Source organism: Strigops habroptila, chromosome 14 (assembly GCF_004027225.2).
Source record: "Strigops habroptila isolate Jane chromosome 14, bStrHab1.2.pri, whole genome shotgun sequence".
In the NCBI taxonomy this organism is placed as follows: domain Eukaryota; kingdom Metazoa; phylum Chordata; class Aves; order Psittaciformes; family Psittacidae; genus Strigops; species Strigops habroptila.
Genome location: NC_044290.2, coordinates 11401094 through 11418220, shown reverse-complemented (window position 1 = coordinate 11418220; position 17127 = coordinate 11401094). Strand labels below are relative to the sequence as shown.

The window sequence follows — 17127 nt, the reverse complement described above, 5'->3', positions numbered from 1 at the left end:
GCACCTGGCCAGGGTACGGAACAAAGCCCAGCACTGCTGCTGGCTGCACAACCACGCTGTTGGAAGGTGCTTATTAAGCACCTTTTAATTAGTCTTTCTTGTGGGTAGATGTATATTAGTAAATGAGACCTGATGAGTGGGGTAGGTTTCTGGAGGGCTTTTCCTTTGTGAATGGTGGGGCTTTTCTTGGCCATTAGGAAAAGGAAGTTGGGAAGCAAGGTGAGGTGGGTTCAAACTGCTTCCCCCTATGGAGATGTTTGCAGGGCTGTGCAGCATCAGGCAGCAAATCCCCCTCCCGAGGTCTTTCCCAGCATCTCTGTCACCTTGGATGGAGTTCCCTGGTTCTGGTTTGAAGCCTCAGCAGCTGTTGCAGGACTAGTTTGTTGTGCTTGGTTTGTAGCATAGGTGAGATCTCACCTAGCAGACACGGTGCAAGGCTGACGGGATGATGGCCATGTCCTGTGGAGCAGCGTAAACCTCCCTTCCTTATCCTTGATAAACAAGCCTACGCCACCGACAGACAGAAGCCAGACTGACCACGGTGTCTCAGCTTCCTCCTGTTCCAAGGAAAATCATTACTGCTCGAATAATGAACTCAGCATGACACCAAACACAGCAGCGGGTGCATCCCTGCCCGGAGCAGCTCCACAGCTACTGATGGCTCCGTCATCCTGCATGGCCATGTCTGCAGGATGGGCAAAGCAAAGTGTGGTGGGGAAGCTGTGTGGCCTGAAGTGTTTTTATTGAGCTGCCTTCAAAGCTGCCACATGTTTTCCTCACTTGGAAAACATTTGTGCTCCTGCAGTGCTTGGATAGTCTGTTGTCTTGCAGCCAGACCTGCTTCCCATCCTGGTGCAGTGCTGGGGAGTTAATCTGGGGTTTTATGGTGCTTTGCTGCTTGGTTCCTGATGCAGGGAGGTGCAGGGAGGGAGCAGAGACTTTGTTTTTTCCATCTTTGGATCAGGAGCAGAGTGCAAACGTTTTCCTGGTCCTCAAAGAACATTGGTCACAGCAATCTGGGTTGCTGGAGACGAGGTTCAGGGTGATTTTAAATCAGTGGGGGAGATTTCCCCAGTGCAAACCAGGTCTCTGGTCCCCAGCAAGGACCCTTGGTTGCTGTAGCACCACGGGTCCCCAGGGTGATGGATGGGTGCTGGGATGCTTGTGTCCCACCATCAAGCAGATGCAGGGGGAGCTGTGCCAAGCCCCCTGGCAAAGGGAACCCATTTCGGATCAGGCAAGGTTCCAGACGTAGTTCTTGGCAGCAAACCACGACTTGAATTGGTTTACCTTGGCCTCATGATGCTGGCCCTGCCTCCTGCCAGGCTGGGGAGGTCGGGGTGGTCTGTTCCCCCCATCCAAGTGCTCTGGTGAAGGGAAAATGCATTTTGGAGGATGCTTTGCTTGCTGTTTGAGTCTTGCAAATGGGTGCTTGGCTGGCCAGAGGTGTTTTCCATTGCAGGGCTTTGTTTTTTGGGGCAGCTGCTCTTTCTGAGGCTGTCAGAGGTCATTTTTGGCTGGTGATGTTGCTGGGGAGCACGTGGAGATGCCAAAGAGGGAATTGCGGAGCAGTGGAGCTATGTGCTGGCTGCTGGGTCCCATGGAGGTGCTGGGCAGGGATGAGGGAGCTGGGCAGCATCTTCCAAAAGCAGCCAAACCGCTGGTGAAAATGGCGCTTTGGGCTTTCCTAAAATTCAGAAACCACAATGGTGTTGGAGGCTGCTTCACCACATTGGTGCTGGCAACTTGGTGGCGACACTTCTTCACTTGCCCATCCCTTCTCCAAGACGGGAGGGTTGAAAGCCCGTATCAGCCTGGTCTCCAGGGGATGGATGGGTGCTTCAGCCTGGATTTATTGCCCCAGGTTGGAGGAGGAGAAGACCTCCCAAGTCAGCAGGGAAGTCTCCAGAGCCTGGCTGGGAGCCGGGCTGCTGGCTGCAAATCCCTCGCTGGCTGTTTGCGTTTACATCACTGTATAAATAGTCTCCCCTCCTCTTCTCTCCCACTTCTTCCTTATCCCTTGCTCAAGTGTCTAGAGTGAGGAGGGTTTTGGGTTGATTTGTAATACTTAGGAGAGACAGCCGGCCTCCCAAGCAACATCTGGCTCTGTGGAAAGTCTGTGTAGTGGTTGCTTCCTTCTCTTTCTGAGGTGGTCACCGCATCTGCAGATACAGCCTGGAGGACAGGGAATGCCAGGACCAGCTCCCACATGGAGCTCTTTGGCTTCTCACCCCCCTGAGAAAGGGGCCTGACTCCTTCCCCAGGTGTGCTGTTGGCCAACTGGATGGTTTCTGGCTGAGCTATGGCTGGGTGCTGCAGTGGTCCAGCACCCTGTGGTGGCCTTGCAAGAAGAGGGGCTTCAGCTCTGTGTTTGCCAGCTTTGAGCTGCAAACTGCACCCATTCAGTTCCTGTTCACCTTAAAATAAGAGACAGAGGGCAAAGGAAAAAAGCAGAGAAAGAAAAAGCCATTATCCCTATTTATCTTATCAAGATAGTGCCAAACAAAGCTCACTTTGAACACCAGCTTCGTCTTTGTGGCCCTGGTGGCCTGTTCCTCTCTTTAGCAGGTTTAAAAATAAACCCTCCGAGGAGGGGAAGCAATTTGAATGAAGACATTGTTAGTGTACAAGGAGCAATAATAGGGCCTTTTATAGCTACAGCTGTTAGTAAATTGTTTAGTTCCAGGTTTTCAGGCTGCATAAAGGAGCTGCTCCGGTGCTTTCACGCTCTCCCCCAGCGTGTTTTAACAGCGATGCTGCAGGAGAGGGAAGAGGAGAAACCATTTCGGGGCTTTTAATTTTGCTTTTAGCTAATGATCCCCATCAGGACACAAATGTGGATGGATGGTAATTGTTTGTGAGCCCTTCAATGGGCACAAGTGAGATGCTGAGCTCCGTCAGGATGTCACTGCAGGAAGCTGGGAGAGGATCAGTGAAGTACAGACATATATTTATCTATACCTATAGTTGGGCTTTGATTCCTTTCAGATTCTTTTCACTCCCTAGCAGGGAGGAAGAATAGTGTCTTTATTAACTACACTCATCCTTCCTCCATTAAAAGCTCAAGGCTTTTGTTTTCTGTAAGTAATGGGGTTGTGTGTGCTGGAGGACAAGGCAAAAGAATCCCTAAGAAATACCCACCTAATCCATTCCCCTGCCCCAGCACGTTATTTGCACCGAGATTTCCATGGCATGTAAAATAATCTTCTATGTGAAACATGCTTATGGTTTGAAGGTTCATACAGAAAAGGAGAGGGTTTGTGTGAAGCTATAAACATTAATTGGCAGGTATTATTGGGAATTCTTATAGGTGGGCCATAAGCCCACCCCCACTTTTAGACCACCCAGCTTCTGTTCTGTTTATATTTAAATATATATATATTTTAATAACCTCTATAAGGTTCTGTATCTCCCTCCAGCTCCAGCCCTACCCGAGATCAATGCAGCCACATCGTTAAGTCCTGCTTTATTTAAGGGTGTGCCTATAGGAATATGTACAAATTTAAATGATCTGCAGCCTGATGGGGTTTAAAATTGAGTTAATGAGGTCTCACATGAGGGTTGTCTTCAGGTATTTAAAAATAGATGCTTCTGACTTGTAGGGTTTTAACCAAAACCTGCTGGTAATGGCCGGAGCTGGAAGGTGCCTGTGGGTGATGGTTGAAGGAGGCTTGGAGCAACCTGGTCTAGTGGAAGGTGTCCCTGCCCGTGGCAGGGGGTTAGAGCTGAATGAGCTTTAAGGTCCCTTCCAACCCAAACCAGTCTGTGACTCGATGAGTCTATGATTCTGCTTTCCATTAGGTGCCATGAGAGCGAGCAGCAGGACAAGGGTGGTTCCTCCTGGCTTGCATCTCCTGCAAAGGGGGTTTTGCTGGGAGCTTGGTCACGTCTCCTGCTTGTTTTGCAGATATCAGCCTGAGCTGGGCAAGGCTTGGCCATCACTGGCCAGATCCTGCTCTCACATGTTGTATTCACACTCTTATGTGGCAGCAGGAGCAAGCACAGAGGCTCCCTGAGCCTTTCCTGCTGCACAGGGAGGTCAAAACATGGAGAAAGGGAGAAGAGAGCAGGAACACACGGTACTCGTGAAACGTGTCTTTGTGCTTCCCCGATCGGGGGAGACGTGAACTTTTACCCTGTGCGTGAGGCTGACTCATAAATCACACACTTACATAAATAACCAAGAAGATAAGAATAAAGATTTTAAACTCCCAGAGGATTAAATAGTCCCTGGGTGATGGGACCCTCCGTGCGGTCGGGCGGTAGATACGTGCCTGCCCTCACGGAACAACCACCCACCGTGTATTGATGCTGAGGGTTTGAACTTGCTCTTGCAGCAGCCACTGGCATCGGGGCACGGCTCGAGGGGGCGTCCGGACTCATGTCCTTCTGGCTGAGCCCCCCCAGCTTTGCTGGGATGGGGAGGACATATCCCAGCCCTATGGAACATCCAAGCCTGGTACTCAGTGTGGCAAACCTCGCTTGCAGTGTGGAGCTTGTGGGGTGTTCTGTAGCACCTCTCCTATGGATTTGTGTTGGGAAAGCTGGAGAATTCCTTGCTTCTCAGCTAAAGTTCACATCCCGGTCGCTGCAGTTGGAGGGGAGAGCAGGTTTTATGACTTTGAACTTGGTTTGTGTGCCGTTGGGGTAAATTAAGGGTAAAAATTCCTTAAATTGTAAGTGTTCCCTGTGCGCGGATGCAGAGCAGTGTGTGTTTGAGGCTGGCGGGGGGCCAGGCCAGCAGATGTGACACAGAGCAGGCAGCATACGGCTTAGAGCCCAGTGACTGAGTGGGAAGAGGGAGAGAAGAGGTTGGAAAGGTATGGAAGTGGCTACTAAGGAGCAGAGCCGGAAGGGCAGGCATTTCCATTGGGATGTGACTACCACGTGTGGCTCTAGCAGAGACCCAACAGGAGCTCCCCACTTCCAGGAGCTGACTGGGGCACACGCTGCATCCCCTGCCTGGGATGGGGACACACATTGTTCCATGCATTTCTCTGTCCCCATGGTCAATGGCGCTGGTGGCTGTACCCCAGAGCAAGAGGCATGGTAGGTTTGTATCCATTTCTTCTTTTTTCCTTAGTGGATTTGAGTGGTTGAGATGAAAGATGCTGCGTTATCAAAGGGCAGATCTGCTTGAGTAACATCCTCCACCTGCTTTTGCAGGAGCAACCTGGTCTAGTGGAAGGTGTCCCAGCCTATGACAGGAGGGTTGAACTAGGTGATCTGTAAGTTCCCTTCCAACTCAAACCAGTCCATGATTTAGGCTTTATAATACCTAAACCAACAAGTCACCAGGACCTGGGGATGGACCAGGCTGCTGCTCGGGGTGGAACGAGGTCCACTGGGCGTCGGGGCTGGTGGAGGAGATGCTGCCACCCCTCTTCTCCCCATAGCTCCCATCGTGTGAGAGCCTCGGGAGTCTGTGGGGCTGAGGAGCGGTGCTGAACAGGTCAGGCAGGTATGGGGAAAGGCTGCGGGCCCCGCGCTCGCTCCTTCCCACCTGCGAGCCCTGATCAAACACCTCGGCAGGCGCCCGAGTGGGAGCCGTGATGTAATCTTGGGAACCCCAAACAATCGGCCCTTTCATGGCAAGGCGATAACAATCAAAACAGTATGTAAGGGCCTGCCATGCAAGAATACACATGCACATTATACACTGGAGGGAATTGAAAGCCGCCGTGAAAAGGGGCTTGTTAAGAATATGTAGCCTGCTTTCATAATCAGTTTGTAAAAGAATAGGCCCTTGAAAACAAGGGTTTAGGCTTATAGAAGGCTTTCTGTGCCTTGACCTTGCAAATATGCAGAGATGCCAACTTGTTTTTGAAAGTGAACTTGGAGTCTCGCAGCGTGGTGCCATAGCAGTTGGCAGGAGAGCTGGGGGTAGGAGGTCTGGCCCCGGTATGTTCCTGGGAGACGGAGGAGTTTGTCCCTGGTGGAACTCCACCAGGATGCCACAGTTTTACCTTTTCCTCCTTAAAACTGCAGCACCGGGCTCTGCTGCACAAGAGGATCAGTCAACACCAGGGCAGCCTCATCCCAGCATTGCTGGCTCTGCAGAGCTCACATGAAGGTGGTATGTGTGCTAGTGGCCTTTCTGTTCCCAAATTGAGAAGGTTATGGGGGACATCGCTGTCATCACCGATGTTTTACAGATGAGGAAGTTGAGGCAGAGAACTGGGGAAGGTAACATGTCTAATGCATGTTGGCTCCTTGATGCTTCCAAGGACCCTTGAGTCTTTGTGCCCAAAAGGAGGAGGCACCCAAGTGACATTCCTGTGTTGGCCAGCGTGGTAGATGCTAACGTGGCACATGCATCCCCAGGCAGAGTGTGGTTTTCCCTTTGCTACCCTTTCTTTAGCCCAGCGCATGTTTGTAGGCTGGGGATGAGCCATAGGGTATCCTCCTTGCCTACAAAATGTCTTGTAGCTGGGCACGGGTGGCCCATCAGACAGGATGGAATCTGCTTCTAACGCCTCTCTATCAGTTACTCCCCACCTTCCTCCCTTTAGAGACCCTGATGCCCCTAAACATTCATCCTAATGACTGTCCCTCTGGCTACCTCCCTGTTGTCACCTCCTTGGTATCCCGTATCTCACCGTGGTCACCCGGAGGTTCGGCTCCCCTGGGCCAGGCTGTTCCAGTCTGTCTTTGTGCATCTGTTTTACAATGTGTTTCTTTGCAGTCGGGGGAAGCCTTCCAAGAATCCCCACCTATTTCCGTAATAAGGCCGCCTTTGTTTCCCTCGTACACAATGCAGCTTTGATTCAGTTGCTTTCTCACCAGCCGCGTTGCCGTCAGCTCCACACGGGAGCTACGGACAAGGTGTGAGGTGAAGGGGGAGAGGAATGGCCCTTGGGATGGTTTTGTTTCACGCTTGGGGCATCACAGGTAAATTTTCTCTGCCATAGCACCTGGATGTCTCCCGAGATGCTGCTCTGGGCAAACAGAAGTGGAAGCACCCTTCGTGCTGTGAACCGAGGCAAAGCAAATAGGAAGGCTTACGTGTTCCTGGCCTGCATGTTGTCATGGAGTTATCCTCATCCTGATGAGATTAGTGTCCTGGGAAAGGCTCAAAAGGCCCCAAAGTCCAACAAATGTTCAGGCAGAGCTGCGGTGGGAGGAAGCATTGAGTGGTCCTAGGGGTAGGGGAGCATCATCTGGGTGAGCAGAAGACCTTTGCAGGGACATGTAGGGACTGGGAGCCAGGAGGTGATATGGGGACCTTTTCAGCATGATGCTGAGCCTGGAAGGTCCTTTCTGCCCCATTGATGTCCCAAGGCAGGAGTGAAAAAACACATGTGCAGGGATGCCCATGGCCAGGCACTGGGTCTCTAGTGGCCTTTGCCTCTTGCCATGCCTCATGTGAAGCTTTGTGTGCCTGTGCCTGACTCCAGCACCCGCCCAGCATGATGCCAACACCTTTTTCTTGGGAAAACAGGTTAAAATCCTGACCTGGAAGGGGGCACACATTGCTGGCTCCCTGCTGAGAGCTGAGGGAAGTGGGTGACCTGGCCCCATGGGTCCCTCTTGATGCTGAGCACATCGTCCCCATCGTACACCGTTGTTCCCCTTCCTCCTGCTCCTTGGGGCTTGTTGCAGGGCGAGGGGTCAGTGTGGGATTCCCTCCTCCCGGTGGGACCGGGGTAAGGGGGGGCTCCCACCCTCCCTGTACAGACCCTCCATTCACACCTCCCTCTCCCACCCCATTAATTTGTTGTGGTCGGGGCCAGTAATAGCTGCTTTGTGCGGAGGCGAGGGAAGGAGGGAAAAAAGCCCCGCGCGCAGACAGCGGCTCCAGTGTTTTCTCAAAGGGATGGTTTTCCCCCTCCGTCCTCTCTCGCGCTTTGCCTTGAATAATGTTTTTGATTGTAATAGCCTGTCCTGGTTAGGGAAAGCCACAGCCTCTCCCCCTTCCCCTCCCCTCTTCTGTAAACCCTGGTAGAAGTTTAAACAACCCAAGAGAGGTTTTTTCTCACCAGTCTTATTTTACTAATAGGAAACAAGTGTTTAAAGCAGCAAAGGCGGCTTTCAGCTGCTGACAAAGGAGTAACTGACCTTGCAGAGAGGTGCTGGGGTCCCAATTGGAGCCGTGGGCTGGGGCAGGTCATAGCCCAGCACCTCACTGCTGGAGCTTTGACACCCCCAGTGTCCCAGACACACCAACATAGGATGGGAGAAATGCTCCGACTATGGAACAAGTTATCATTCACTCTCACGATGCTGCTCAGCCTCAGGAGCGCATGGCATAAAAACTAACCCTGTTTGGTTGGGTGATCGCAACAGATTTGTTCCTTAAGTGAAGGAGAAAACTCCATGTTCCAGTTTCCTGGCTTTCACCGAAAGTCCAAAACTCCCACTGAGCTGAAAGGATCCCTGGAATAGGGGGGAAAGAGACCTTATAGCAGTCTTCCAGTACCTGAAGAGGGCCTGTAGGAATTCTGGAGAGGGGCTTTTTTGTCCTGTGGGGACAGGACAAGGGGGAATGGCTTTAATCTGACTGAGGATCCCCCACGGCTGTAAGGCTGTGGATAAGGATGGTGCTGGTGAGAAGCTGGGCAGGTGATGGGAGAGGGACCGGCCACCCCTGGGACTGAAGAACCCCAAATCTCCAGGGACCCGTGAGCCTGGGGCTGCCCCACACACCCAGATCCAGGGATGCTGCTGCTCCTGGGAAGCCTCAGGTTGGAAATGCCTCATGGAGCCTCCCAGGACAAGTCTCTTCTCCTCCATCTCTTCTCTGTTGCTCCCAGGGCTGGTGCTGAAGCTGATTAAACGCTGTGGAGCTATTTGAAGATGAAGTTTGCTGTGTTCATGTTAAATATTAGCATGGCTACCCCAGGGCTAAGTGCACTTCCATTCAAAATCAGATCTCTAATAATGTCTTTTTTAATCCCAGCTCCCTGCAGCTTACCCCAGGCTGTGCTTTCCGCCTAATGTGTATGTCTGTTTGTGCTTTTGTGTGTGGGTAGGAACTTAGCGATCGGGATTGGGATTCAGAACTTCCCGGAGGGCCTGGCTGTCAGCCTGCCTTTGCGCGGTGCTGGATTTTCCACATGGAAAGCGTTCTGGTAAGCTGAGCTCCTCTTCACCCATGAAGAGCCCTCCACCAGCAGCTCCTGATGAGCAGGTGCCTATAGATTTCCTCCCTGGAACCATTTGCATTGCTCCATCATTGAATTGCCCTTCGGATGGGCTTGCTCCAGACCTGCCACGTCCCCTTTTGGCATCACAAGAGCTGCTGTTGGGAATGCTGCTGGTTTCCAGCTTTGAGGGGGGTGGTGAGCACTACCCTGCTCCCTCTGCAGTGCCTGAACTCAGCTCCAAGCCTCCAGCTCCTGGGGGATGCATCAGTGATCCCAGCAGGTCACCCCATCCCACTTCATCTACCAATGGAGTGCCCATGGTGAGCTCCCAGAGCCTGCACTAAACAGATTTTGGGGTTTCTTTATGATTTTGTTTCATTTTTCTCTCACTTCGCTCTAGGCTGGATTTCAAACCCACTCTTTAGGTTTTCTTTTCCCTTTTCCCAAGGTGGAAAAGCCAAGGGCATGAACCCTGTGAGTGCTCAGCCCATGCACGTGTGCTCAGCCGGGTGATGGATGGGAGGGCTTGGAAACGGCTCCCACCAAAGTTTGTTTTCTTTTCCTCCCACCTACCTCCAGTGCAGCCGGTGCTGGGGCTTGCGCTGGGATTGCTGCTGCCGGGAAGGGAGTTCCCATGGTCCGGATTGTTAAAACAGTCCTAGAGGGAAAGAAAACTGAGGGGGAAGAGCACAGTTTCATCCTGGTTGAGGCTGTGGGTAGATGGTCTTTTTGGGATAGAGTGATGCTGGTTGGAAGTGTTTCCTCTCTGACCCATTGCTGCCTGTGAGCTGGATCCCCAAATCCCACAGAGCTTTCAGTGGGAGGAATTGGATCACACCTTAATTCCCTTCCTGGAAAAATCAGCTGGGTTAGGTCAAATCACTTTCATTGCCCATTGTCCATGTGGCTTGGCATGGCATGGCTGGGTGGTGACCTCCTCCCAGACATGGTGGCATTAAGGAAAACTGTGGGAATAGGCAGCTGCAGACCCCCGTGGAGGGCTGTGCCCCCTCGTCCCTGGTGCCTTTTAGTCTCTGTCTTTTGCAGGTACGGGCAGCTGAGCGGGATGGTGGAGCCCTTGGCCGGCATCTTTGGTGCCTTCGCTGTGGTGGTGGCAGAGCCTCTTCTCCCCTACGCCTTGGGCTTTGCTGCTGGAGCAATGGTCTATGTGGTGATGGATGATATCATCCCCGAGGCACAGACCAGGTGAGGCCCCCTCGGTGACTAGGACTAAACCCCTGTGGCAGGGAGTTGGAACTGGATGAGCTTTAAGGTCCCTTCCAACCCAAACCCTTCTATGATTCCCTCATCCAGAAAGTCATTCCCGGCTCCTAGGAGCTCACGCTTTCCCATTTTCTCCCTGCAGTGGCAACGGGAAGCTGGCATCCTGGACCTCGATACTGGGGTTTGTGGTGATGATGTCCCTGGATGTCGGGCTCGGGTAGGGCAGCATTCCAATCCCCAGGAGAAGACTTCAGAGCCATTTGTGCAGCGGCGTTTGGAACTGGACACATGTTACCTTCTGGACTTCCTTTTGTATATATTTTTTTGGATCTGGCTTGGTGTTGATTTCCTATAATTTTATATCTCTTCCTCCCCTCCAATGTCATGTCGATGGTTTTCAAAGCACAAATATGGCTGGTTCCTCGCAGGTCCTGGTTTCCTTTCGCCACCAGATGTTCTTGTCCTCTCGGGAGGGTTGTTGGATGACACGTTGGCTGGGCTGCAGGTCACCCTGTCCTTCCCTTCCACGCTGGGCTGGTTGCTCCGAGTCAGGTTGCTCTGGGTTTTGATCATCTGTGTTCTGTAGAAGATAAGAGATTCACTGTCGTGTGTTTAAGCTGGTCTGTGGTTCAGACCAAGGCGTTTGAGTGGAGCAAACTCCTTAGAGTCTTGATTTCTATCCTTTTATTTGAAAGGCAGGTGAAGGCATTAGGGCACATACAGCACTCTGCAGGATCGAGGTCTCCTGTATCCTGCAGGTGCTTGGGAATGTTTTAGGGTATTTGTTTTGATGGATGCAAATAGTCCAGGCAAATAAATCCGAATTTTCTTGGGATGTCTGTAAGAGGGACATGTTATTTTTGCTTAAATTTATCTCCTAAGTGGGGCATTGATCCAGTGCATTGTGTCTCTGGAAAAAGAACCAAACAGGAAAGGGGAATTGTTGCGTTTTCTAGCATGTACTCTTTGAAAGGCAAGGTGTGGTCATCCGTGGTGTTGTCAATGTGCTTCCTGACCAGTGCACAGCAGGATACACATCCACATGGACCTGTGACTGTGTGTGGCCTTAGCAAGCGATGGCTGGTTTGTGGTTCCTGGTTCCAATGGTCCATAACTCCCCAAGAGCCAACACAGGATTTTCCTGGCATGTTACCCCACAGAAGAGCTTGGAGCCGAGTCAGGAGCCCTCATCTTCCTGAGCAACATCAGGATGAAATAAGTCATCAGGGTGAACCAATGATCCTACCTGAAGAGCCAGAAACACACACTGCGTGTACCTGCCTCTTCACCCTCTGCTTTCCAAGCATCTCCTCCTGAACGGTCACTCCCAGGCAGGATCAGTCCCATCCAGGCTCAGTGCCTGGTGCATGCTTGAGTGAAGAGCACGAGTTGGAAGGATGCTGGAAACCAAATCTCCCCCTTTGCAAAGGATGCTTCTGTCTCCAATCAAAGGGGGTTCATTGGACCCTGAAGCAGGAATAACTGGATCACCTGGCTGCTGCCGGCATCTCAGTCCCCCCACAGCCATGGAGCTCTCAGAGGGGTCATGGATCACCCTTTGGTCCTGCCAGAGAAGCTGCAGGAAGGGCAGCCAAAGGGAACAGGCTTGAATAAACTAAGCTTGAGCCATGCATCTTTGGTTCTCTTTTTTTGTTTTGGGTTGGATTTCATTTGTACTTCATTTGTGTGTCACTCTGGCTGATACAAAACTACTGTTTGCCAATGGATTTGACCTTTTAACTGTGATTGGTTTCAATAAATGGGAAATTCAGAGTTTGCACTGATTTATTTTAAGGCCATAAAACCCTACCTTTGATTCTCCCGCCATTCTCCTACATTTAATTTCTCCAGGTTAATTGTTCCTGGCTTGTCAAAGGTCCTGCCTCCCAACCAGGAAAGCAGCATCTTTGTAAAGCTTTTAGTCCTCTGTTTTCAGCCAAAAGCCTTCACCTGAGACTTAAAAACCTCAGGGGTGTCCATGGGTCAGGATGGCTTGCAGACTGTTGGTGCTATTTTCTTATTTGATTTCTGGCATGTGGTGGTAAGTTGGTACCAAAACCCCCACATTATACATTTAAAGGCAGCCTTGTAATGAGATTGCTGTGAGATAATATCACGTAAAGCATTTAATCCTGCTTAGATGTAGCCAGCTGAGGTAATTATGTACATCGGCCCCGTAGGAAGCGAGTGGGGAGGGTGATACAGAAAGAACATATGAAAATCCTTCTTTGCTGTTTGTACCCTGGAGGTAAATGAAATTATAGATCTGTTCCTCGGTATGATTGAAAAGCTGGCTGGGGGCCAGGCCTGAAATTACCCATGGAAACACCAGCTGTCAATGGGAAGGGGGAGTTTCTATTGCCTTTGATCCAAACTCCACCTTCGCATCGACAGCCGGTGTTAAGTGAAATGGGGAGAAACCCCCAGCCCGCAGCACCCAAGGATTTACCCTCATGGTGAGCACACAGGGAGGGTTTTCCTATCTTTCCGTCCTTCTAATGGGTGGCACTTGGCCTTTGGAGGGGCACAGTGGCGCCTGGAATGGGTTGAAATGTCCTTTGAGCCCCTGACAAGTGTAATATTAAGTTGTAGCATCAATGCTGGTGATTTCTCCCTCCTTTTCCAGTCAAACTCAAAAGCTTTCAATTCTTGGTGTTTATCTTAAAAGGGAAATAACTTTTTACATTGGTGAAGGAAAACTTAAACTGTGACTCCTCTTCATCTAAAAGCCTCAACCCCCAAAGGGTAAAGAGCAAGATCTGTTTCTAAACAGCACATGTACGCGCTCATGCAATGGGGTTTAAAAATAACCCAAAGCCCCAGTATGAGTTTGTGGCCCATGTGCTGGTGCTTCTGTGGCTGTTTGGGTTTTGCAAGCCCTGCTAATGAAGGTGGTGACCGAGTGTTTTGCTGAGAATGGGGAAATCCCCCAATTCTTCACAGCCCTGAAGCGGCTGCATTTGGCAGCGGGTGAAGCTCGGAGGCGGTTCAGTGCTGCGTGTGCGAGCACGTGTGTCCAAGGCACGGAGCTGGTGCTTGGAGAGCTGCAGAAGCCCAGCAATGCAGTGCTGGGTGTATTTTATCATAGAATCCCAGGCTCCTTTGGGTTGAAGGGACCTTAAAGCTCCTCCAGCTCCAACCCCTGCCACGGGCAGGGACACCTTCCACTAGAGCAGGTTGCTCCAAGCCCCTGTGTCCAACCTGGCCTTGAACACTGCCAGGGATGGGGCAGCCACAGCTTCTCTGGGCACCCTGTGCCAGCGCCTCAGCACCCTCACAGGGAAGAGCTTCTGCCTCAGAGCTCATCTCAATCTCCCCTCTGGCAGGTTAAAGCCATTCCCCCTTGTCCTGTCCCTTGTCCACAGCCCCTCTCCAGGTTTCTTGTAGCCCCTTTAACTATTGGAAGCTGCTTTTCTTGTACTTTTTTTTTCTTTCAGAGGCTGAACACGGAGATGCTGTCCTGCGGATGGCTGTGGGCTCAGTGCCCAATTGGCCAGTTAACAGCTAGTAAGTAGACAGTGGAGGATTCCATGGGGAAACTCGTCTTCAACCAGGAGAGCTGCTCAGGACCAGCATCGGGTTGTGCTTGTGACTAAGTGATGGATGGAGAGGCTGTGGATAGCTTGGGTGTGCAGCACTGTACATGTATTTACCGGGGGATTAGGGCTTTGGAGAGGAGATTATTTGCAGCTACAAGTATGTAAGACAAAGCATTGGGCTCCTCCCTTTGGGAATGCAGCTGATCCATCTCACCTGGACCTGCAGTACAAGGAGAAAGCACCATCCCCTTTACTCCAGGTAAATCCTACCTTACTCCATGCAATGCCAAGCAGCACATGGCAGGCACAGAGGTTGGCGCCATGGCACACATGACGCTTGCTCTGCTGCTGCTTTTCCCTCCCGGCAGCTCCTTCCCCCTGCAGAGCTTGGCTCGCTCCCGGCAGGAATAGCACGGTGAAGGTCCATGGCTATGGCTGTGCAGCCGGGGCAGCAGAACCTCACCTTTCCCCACACCGCTGCGACACGGCTCACGTCGTGCCATGACTCAGGGAGCAGGAATGAGCGGGTGGGTCCCCGTGGGTGCCGGGGCACTCACCGGGGTGCAGGGGAAGGCGGCTGCGGTTTGCAAGGGCTGGGCAGGGACAGGCAAACCCCGAGCGAGGGCTTTGCACGCAACCGAACAATCACCCCATTATCAGGGCCCGCGGCGCCAAACAAAACACGGCACCAAACCTCACTCGGGCTTGTGAGATGCGCGCCCTGGGTAGATCATAGCACCTGAGTCATTGCTTATAAAGGGATGGATTTCACCTCCCTCCCCTCCCCTTAGGAAAGAAACAATTCAAACCTGAAGACAAAACGACTCCTATTCTTTGTCCGCGGGCTTTGTTGTACTTGGCAACCAGGCTGCAATTAAAACCGAGACGCTCTCGTGCGCGCACGCAGGCAGCAGGCTCCGGGCTCAGAGCAAGCGAGTGGCTCCTTTGCTGCCAGGGGCTTGCTTGGGCACCCCAAGCCCATCACACTGGCCCTGGCCATGCCACGTTGCCTTGATGAGTCCTAGCGTGGCTCCCCCAACCTCAGGAACAAGCCTGGTTATGGGGGACGAGAGGGAAGAAGAGAAATTTTGGCTCAAGGTGCCCTTTTCTTAGGGCAGATATTATGGGGTTATTAAGTTTCTAGAGATTTAACACCAGTCTCTGTTTTTAGGTGTATATTTGCACTCTCTAAGTACCTGTGTTTAGTCTTGCATGGTCACAGACCCATAGAATGGTGCGTGTTGGAAGGGGCCTTAAAGCTCCTCCAGCTCCAACCCCTTGCCACGGGCAGGGACACCTTCCACTAGAGCAGGTTGCTCCAAGCCCCTGTGTCCAACCTGGCCTTGAACCCTGCCAGGGATGGGGCAGCCACAGCTTCTCTGGGACTGTAGCTCATGGGTGAGCTCCTGGTTACCTTTCTCCTGGTTGCTTTACTAAAAAACTTCCTTTCAGCTGACTGATAGAAGGGTGGTGACTGCAGAAAGGTTCCTCTGTGCCAGCTCAGAGGGACGTTCTACATGTGGTTTGTTGTGTGTTGTGTGAGTGGGAAAGGTCGACACGAGGGCAAGGTGATATGCTGTTGGTCTAGGAATGACTCCACTGCAAATTCTTTATTCGAGAGTGTTGTTCCTAATGGGAAAAGAGGGAAAACTTCGCATTGTGGGCTCTGCATATCGCACAGCAACAATCTTTCACCTCTTTTCTTGTTTTAAGGCTTTTACAGTGTGGAGGGCAGCTGTTAGTGCGAGAATAGAGTGAAAATAGTACATCCTTGGTTGAGATTTCTGGAGAATGTTTTCGTGCTTTATAATCCTGTGAGGGGCTTCTTGAGAGCAGGAAATGGAGCCTGAAGCTTTATTTTAATGTAATCTGACAAAATGCTGATGATAACTAAAAAGCTTTTGTGTCCAGAGCTGGTTTGCATGGGGAACTGCTTAAACCTCCCTCTTGCTGTTACCTTCTCGTGTTCTTACAGGAACAAGGAAAACAGACCCGGCACACGCTCACTCCCATCTTGCCTCCTACAACCCTTCTGCTGTGCCTGGAGCAGAAAACAAAAACCCCAATGAAAACAGGAGGGAAGAGAATGGCCTGGCTCTGCTTTCCTTTTACTGCAACATAACTTCCCTGCCATAAAATTACCAGCGAGAGCCAAGGGAGGATTAGGTCATGGGGAAAAACGCTGGTTGGGAAACAATGGAGGGAGGTGCTGGTAACGGATGGGGTGCGGGACTCCCCGTCGCCCTGGCCTTCTCTCAGGGACCCCCATCTCCTCTGGGATCCCATCACCACTGGGATCCCATCTCTGCCAGCCCCGAGCCCCAGCGCTGCTCCCTCAGCTTTGTGCAGGAAAAGCGGCATCCCAACCCTTTCTATTTCCCTTTTGTTCTCAATGTTACAACAACAGTGAGGGTGGGAACACCCCAATTTCTCTCATCTTGGTGTTTCAACTTGTGCTGGTGTGAGGGTGGTTATAGAGCATGAAGCAGCATCTCACACGGTGCTTTGTTTTCCCTTTTCTTTTCCAGGCCATAGCTTGTTCTGGTGGATGGACAAACCCTTTGCGGGGGTTTGCTGGTCCTTTCCCCTGAATCCAGAGTTGTTGGCATGTCCTTGGAAGTCAGAGACCTCCGGGAATTGGGTGGAGATGTCTTAAGTGCATGTTTCACTAAACCCCTCCAGTGCCCTCCAGTTCTGGGTGGTGGCTGCATGTGGAGAAAAACCTTTTGGAGACCAGGGAAACAAATCCAGACAATAAGGGGGCCCCGGGGCCTCCCGAGTCATTAAACAAATTAAGTTGTTTAGAACAAGGAGGCCCAGGTGACTGGGTGTGAAAGCCCCCAAGGCCTCTGTAATTGCTGTGTAAAGGCAGCACTGGTGGGTGGAAAGGAGACAAAGAGATTTGGGGGGATTGTTCCTCCCGCCCAGTTCACAGCCGGCAGCAGCTCCAGCCCTTTTTGGCTTCATGGGTGCTCAGGGACTCAGCCAGGTTGGCACCAGGAGTACAGGCTGGGATGCTGGATGGGATGCTCTGGTCCATTGAGGGGCTGTCCTGGCCCTGTCCCCTGGGCAGGGTGGAGGGAGAGCTCCCAATCCCTCCCAAGTGAGTCTCATCTCTTAAATGGGTCTTAGCTCAAAATCCGCTGAGGTGTTCCATTGCTTCTGAGTCCTGTCCTTGCTCTTGCTGCTTCCCCGGCCTCAGAAGAGGCCCTGGAGCAAAAGGGACTCTTTGTTTTCCTTGTGCAAATCTTCCCTTCTGCTTTGTGCAGAGGTGAGCA

At 51.7% G+C, this 17127-nt stretch overlaps 1 protein-coding gene across 3 annotated transcripts in view; it reads left to right on the top strand.

The window, feature by feature from the left end:
* Positions 1 to 12101, top strand: part of SLC39A11 (solute carrier family 39 member 11) — a 78576-nt gene extending 66475 nt beyond the window's left edge. For 2 of the 3 annotated variants that reach the window (XM_030506465.1, XM_030506466.1), the window contains exons 8-10: positions 8973 to 9071; positions 10134 to 10292; positions 10453 to 12101. In XM_030506465.1, coding sequence (XP_030362325.1) covers positions 8973 to 9071; positions 10134 to 10292; positions 10453 to 10531 — 337 coding nt within the window. In that variant the 3' untranslated portion in view covers positions 10532 to 12101. The remainder of the gene's footprint in view (positions 1 to 8972; positions 9072 to 10133; positions 10293 to 10452) is intronic. The other variant, XM_030506467.1, reaches the window with a different exon arrangement.
* The last annotated feature ends 5026 nt before the right edge of the window (positions 12102 to 17127 follow it).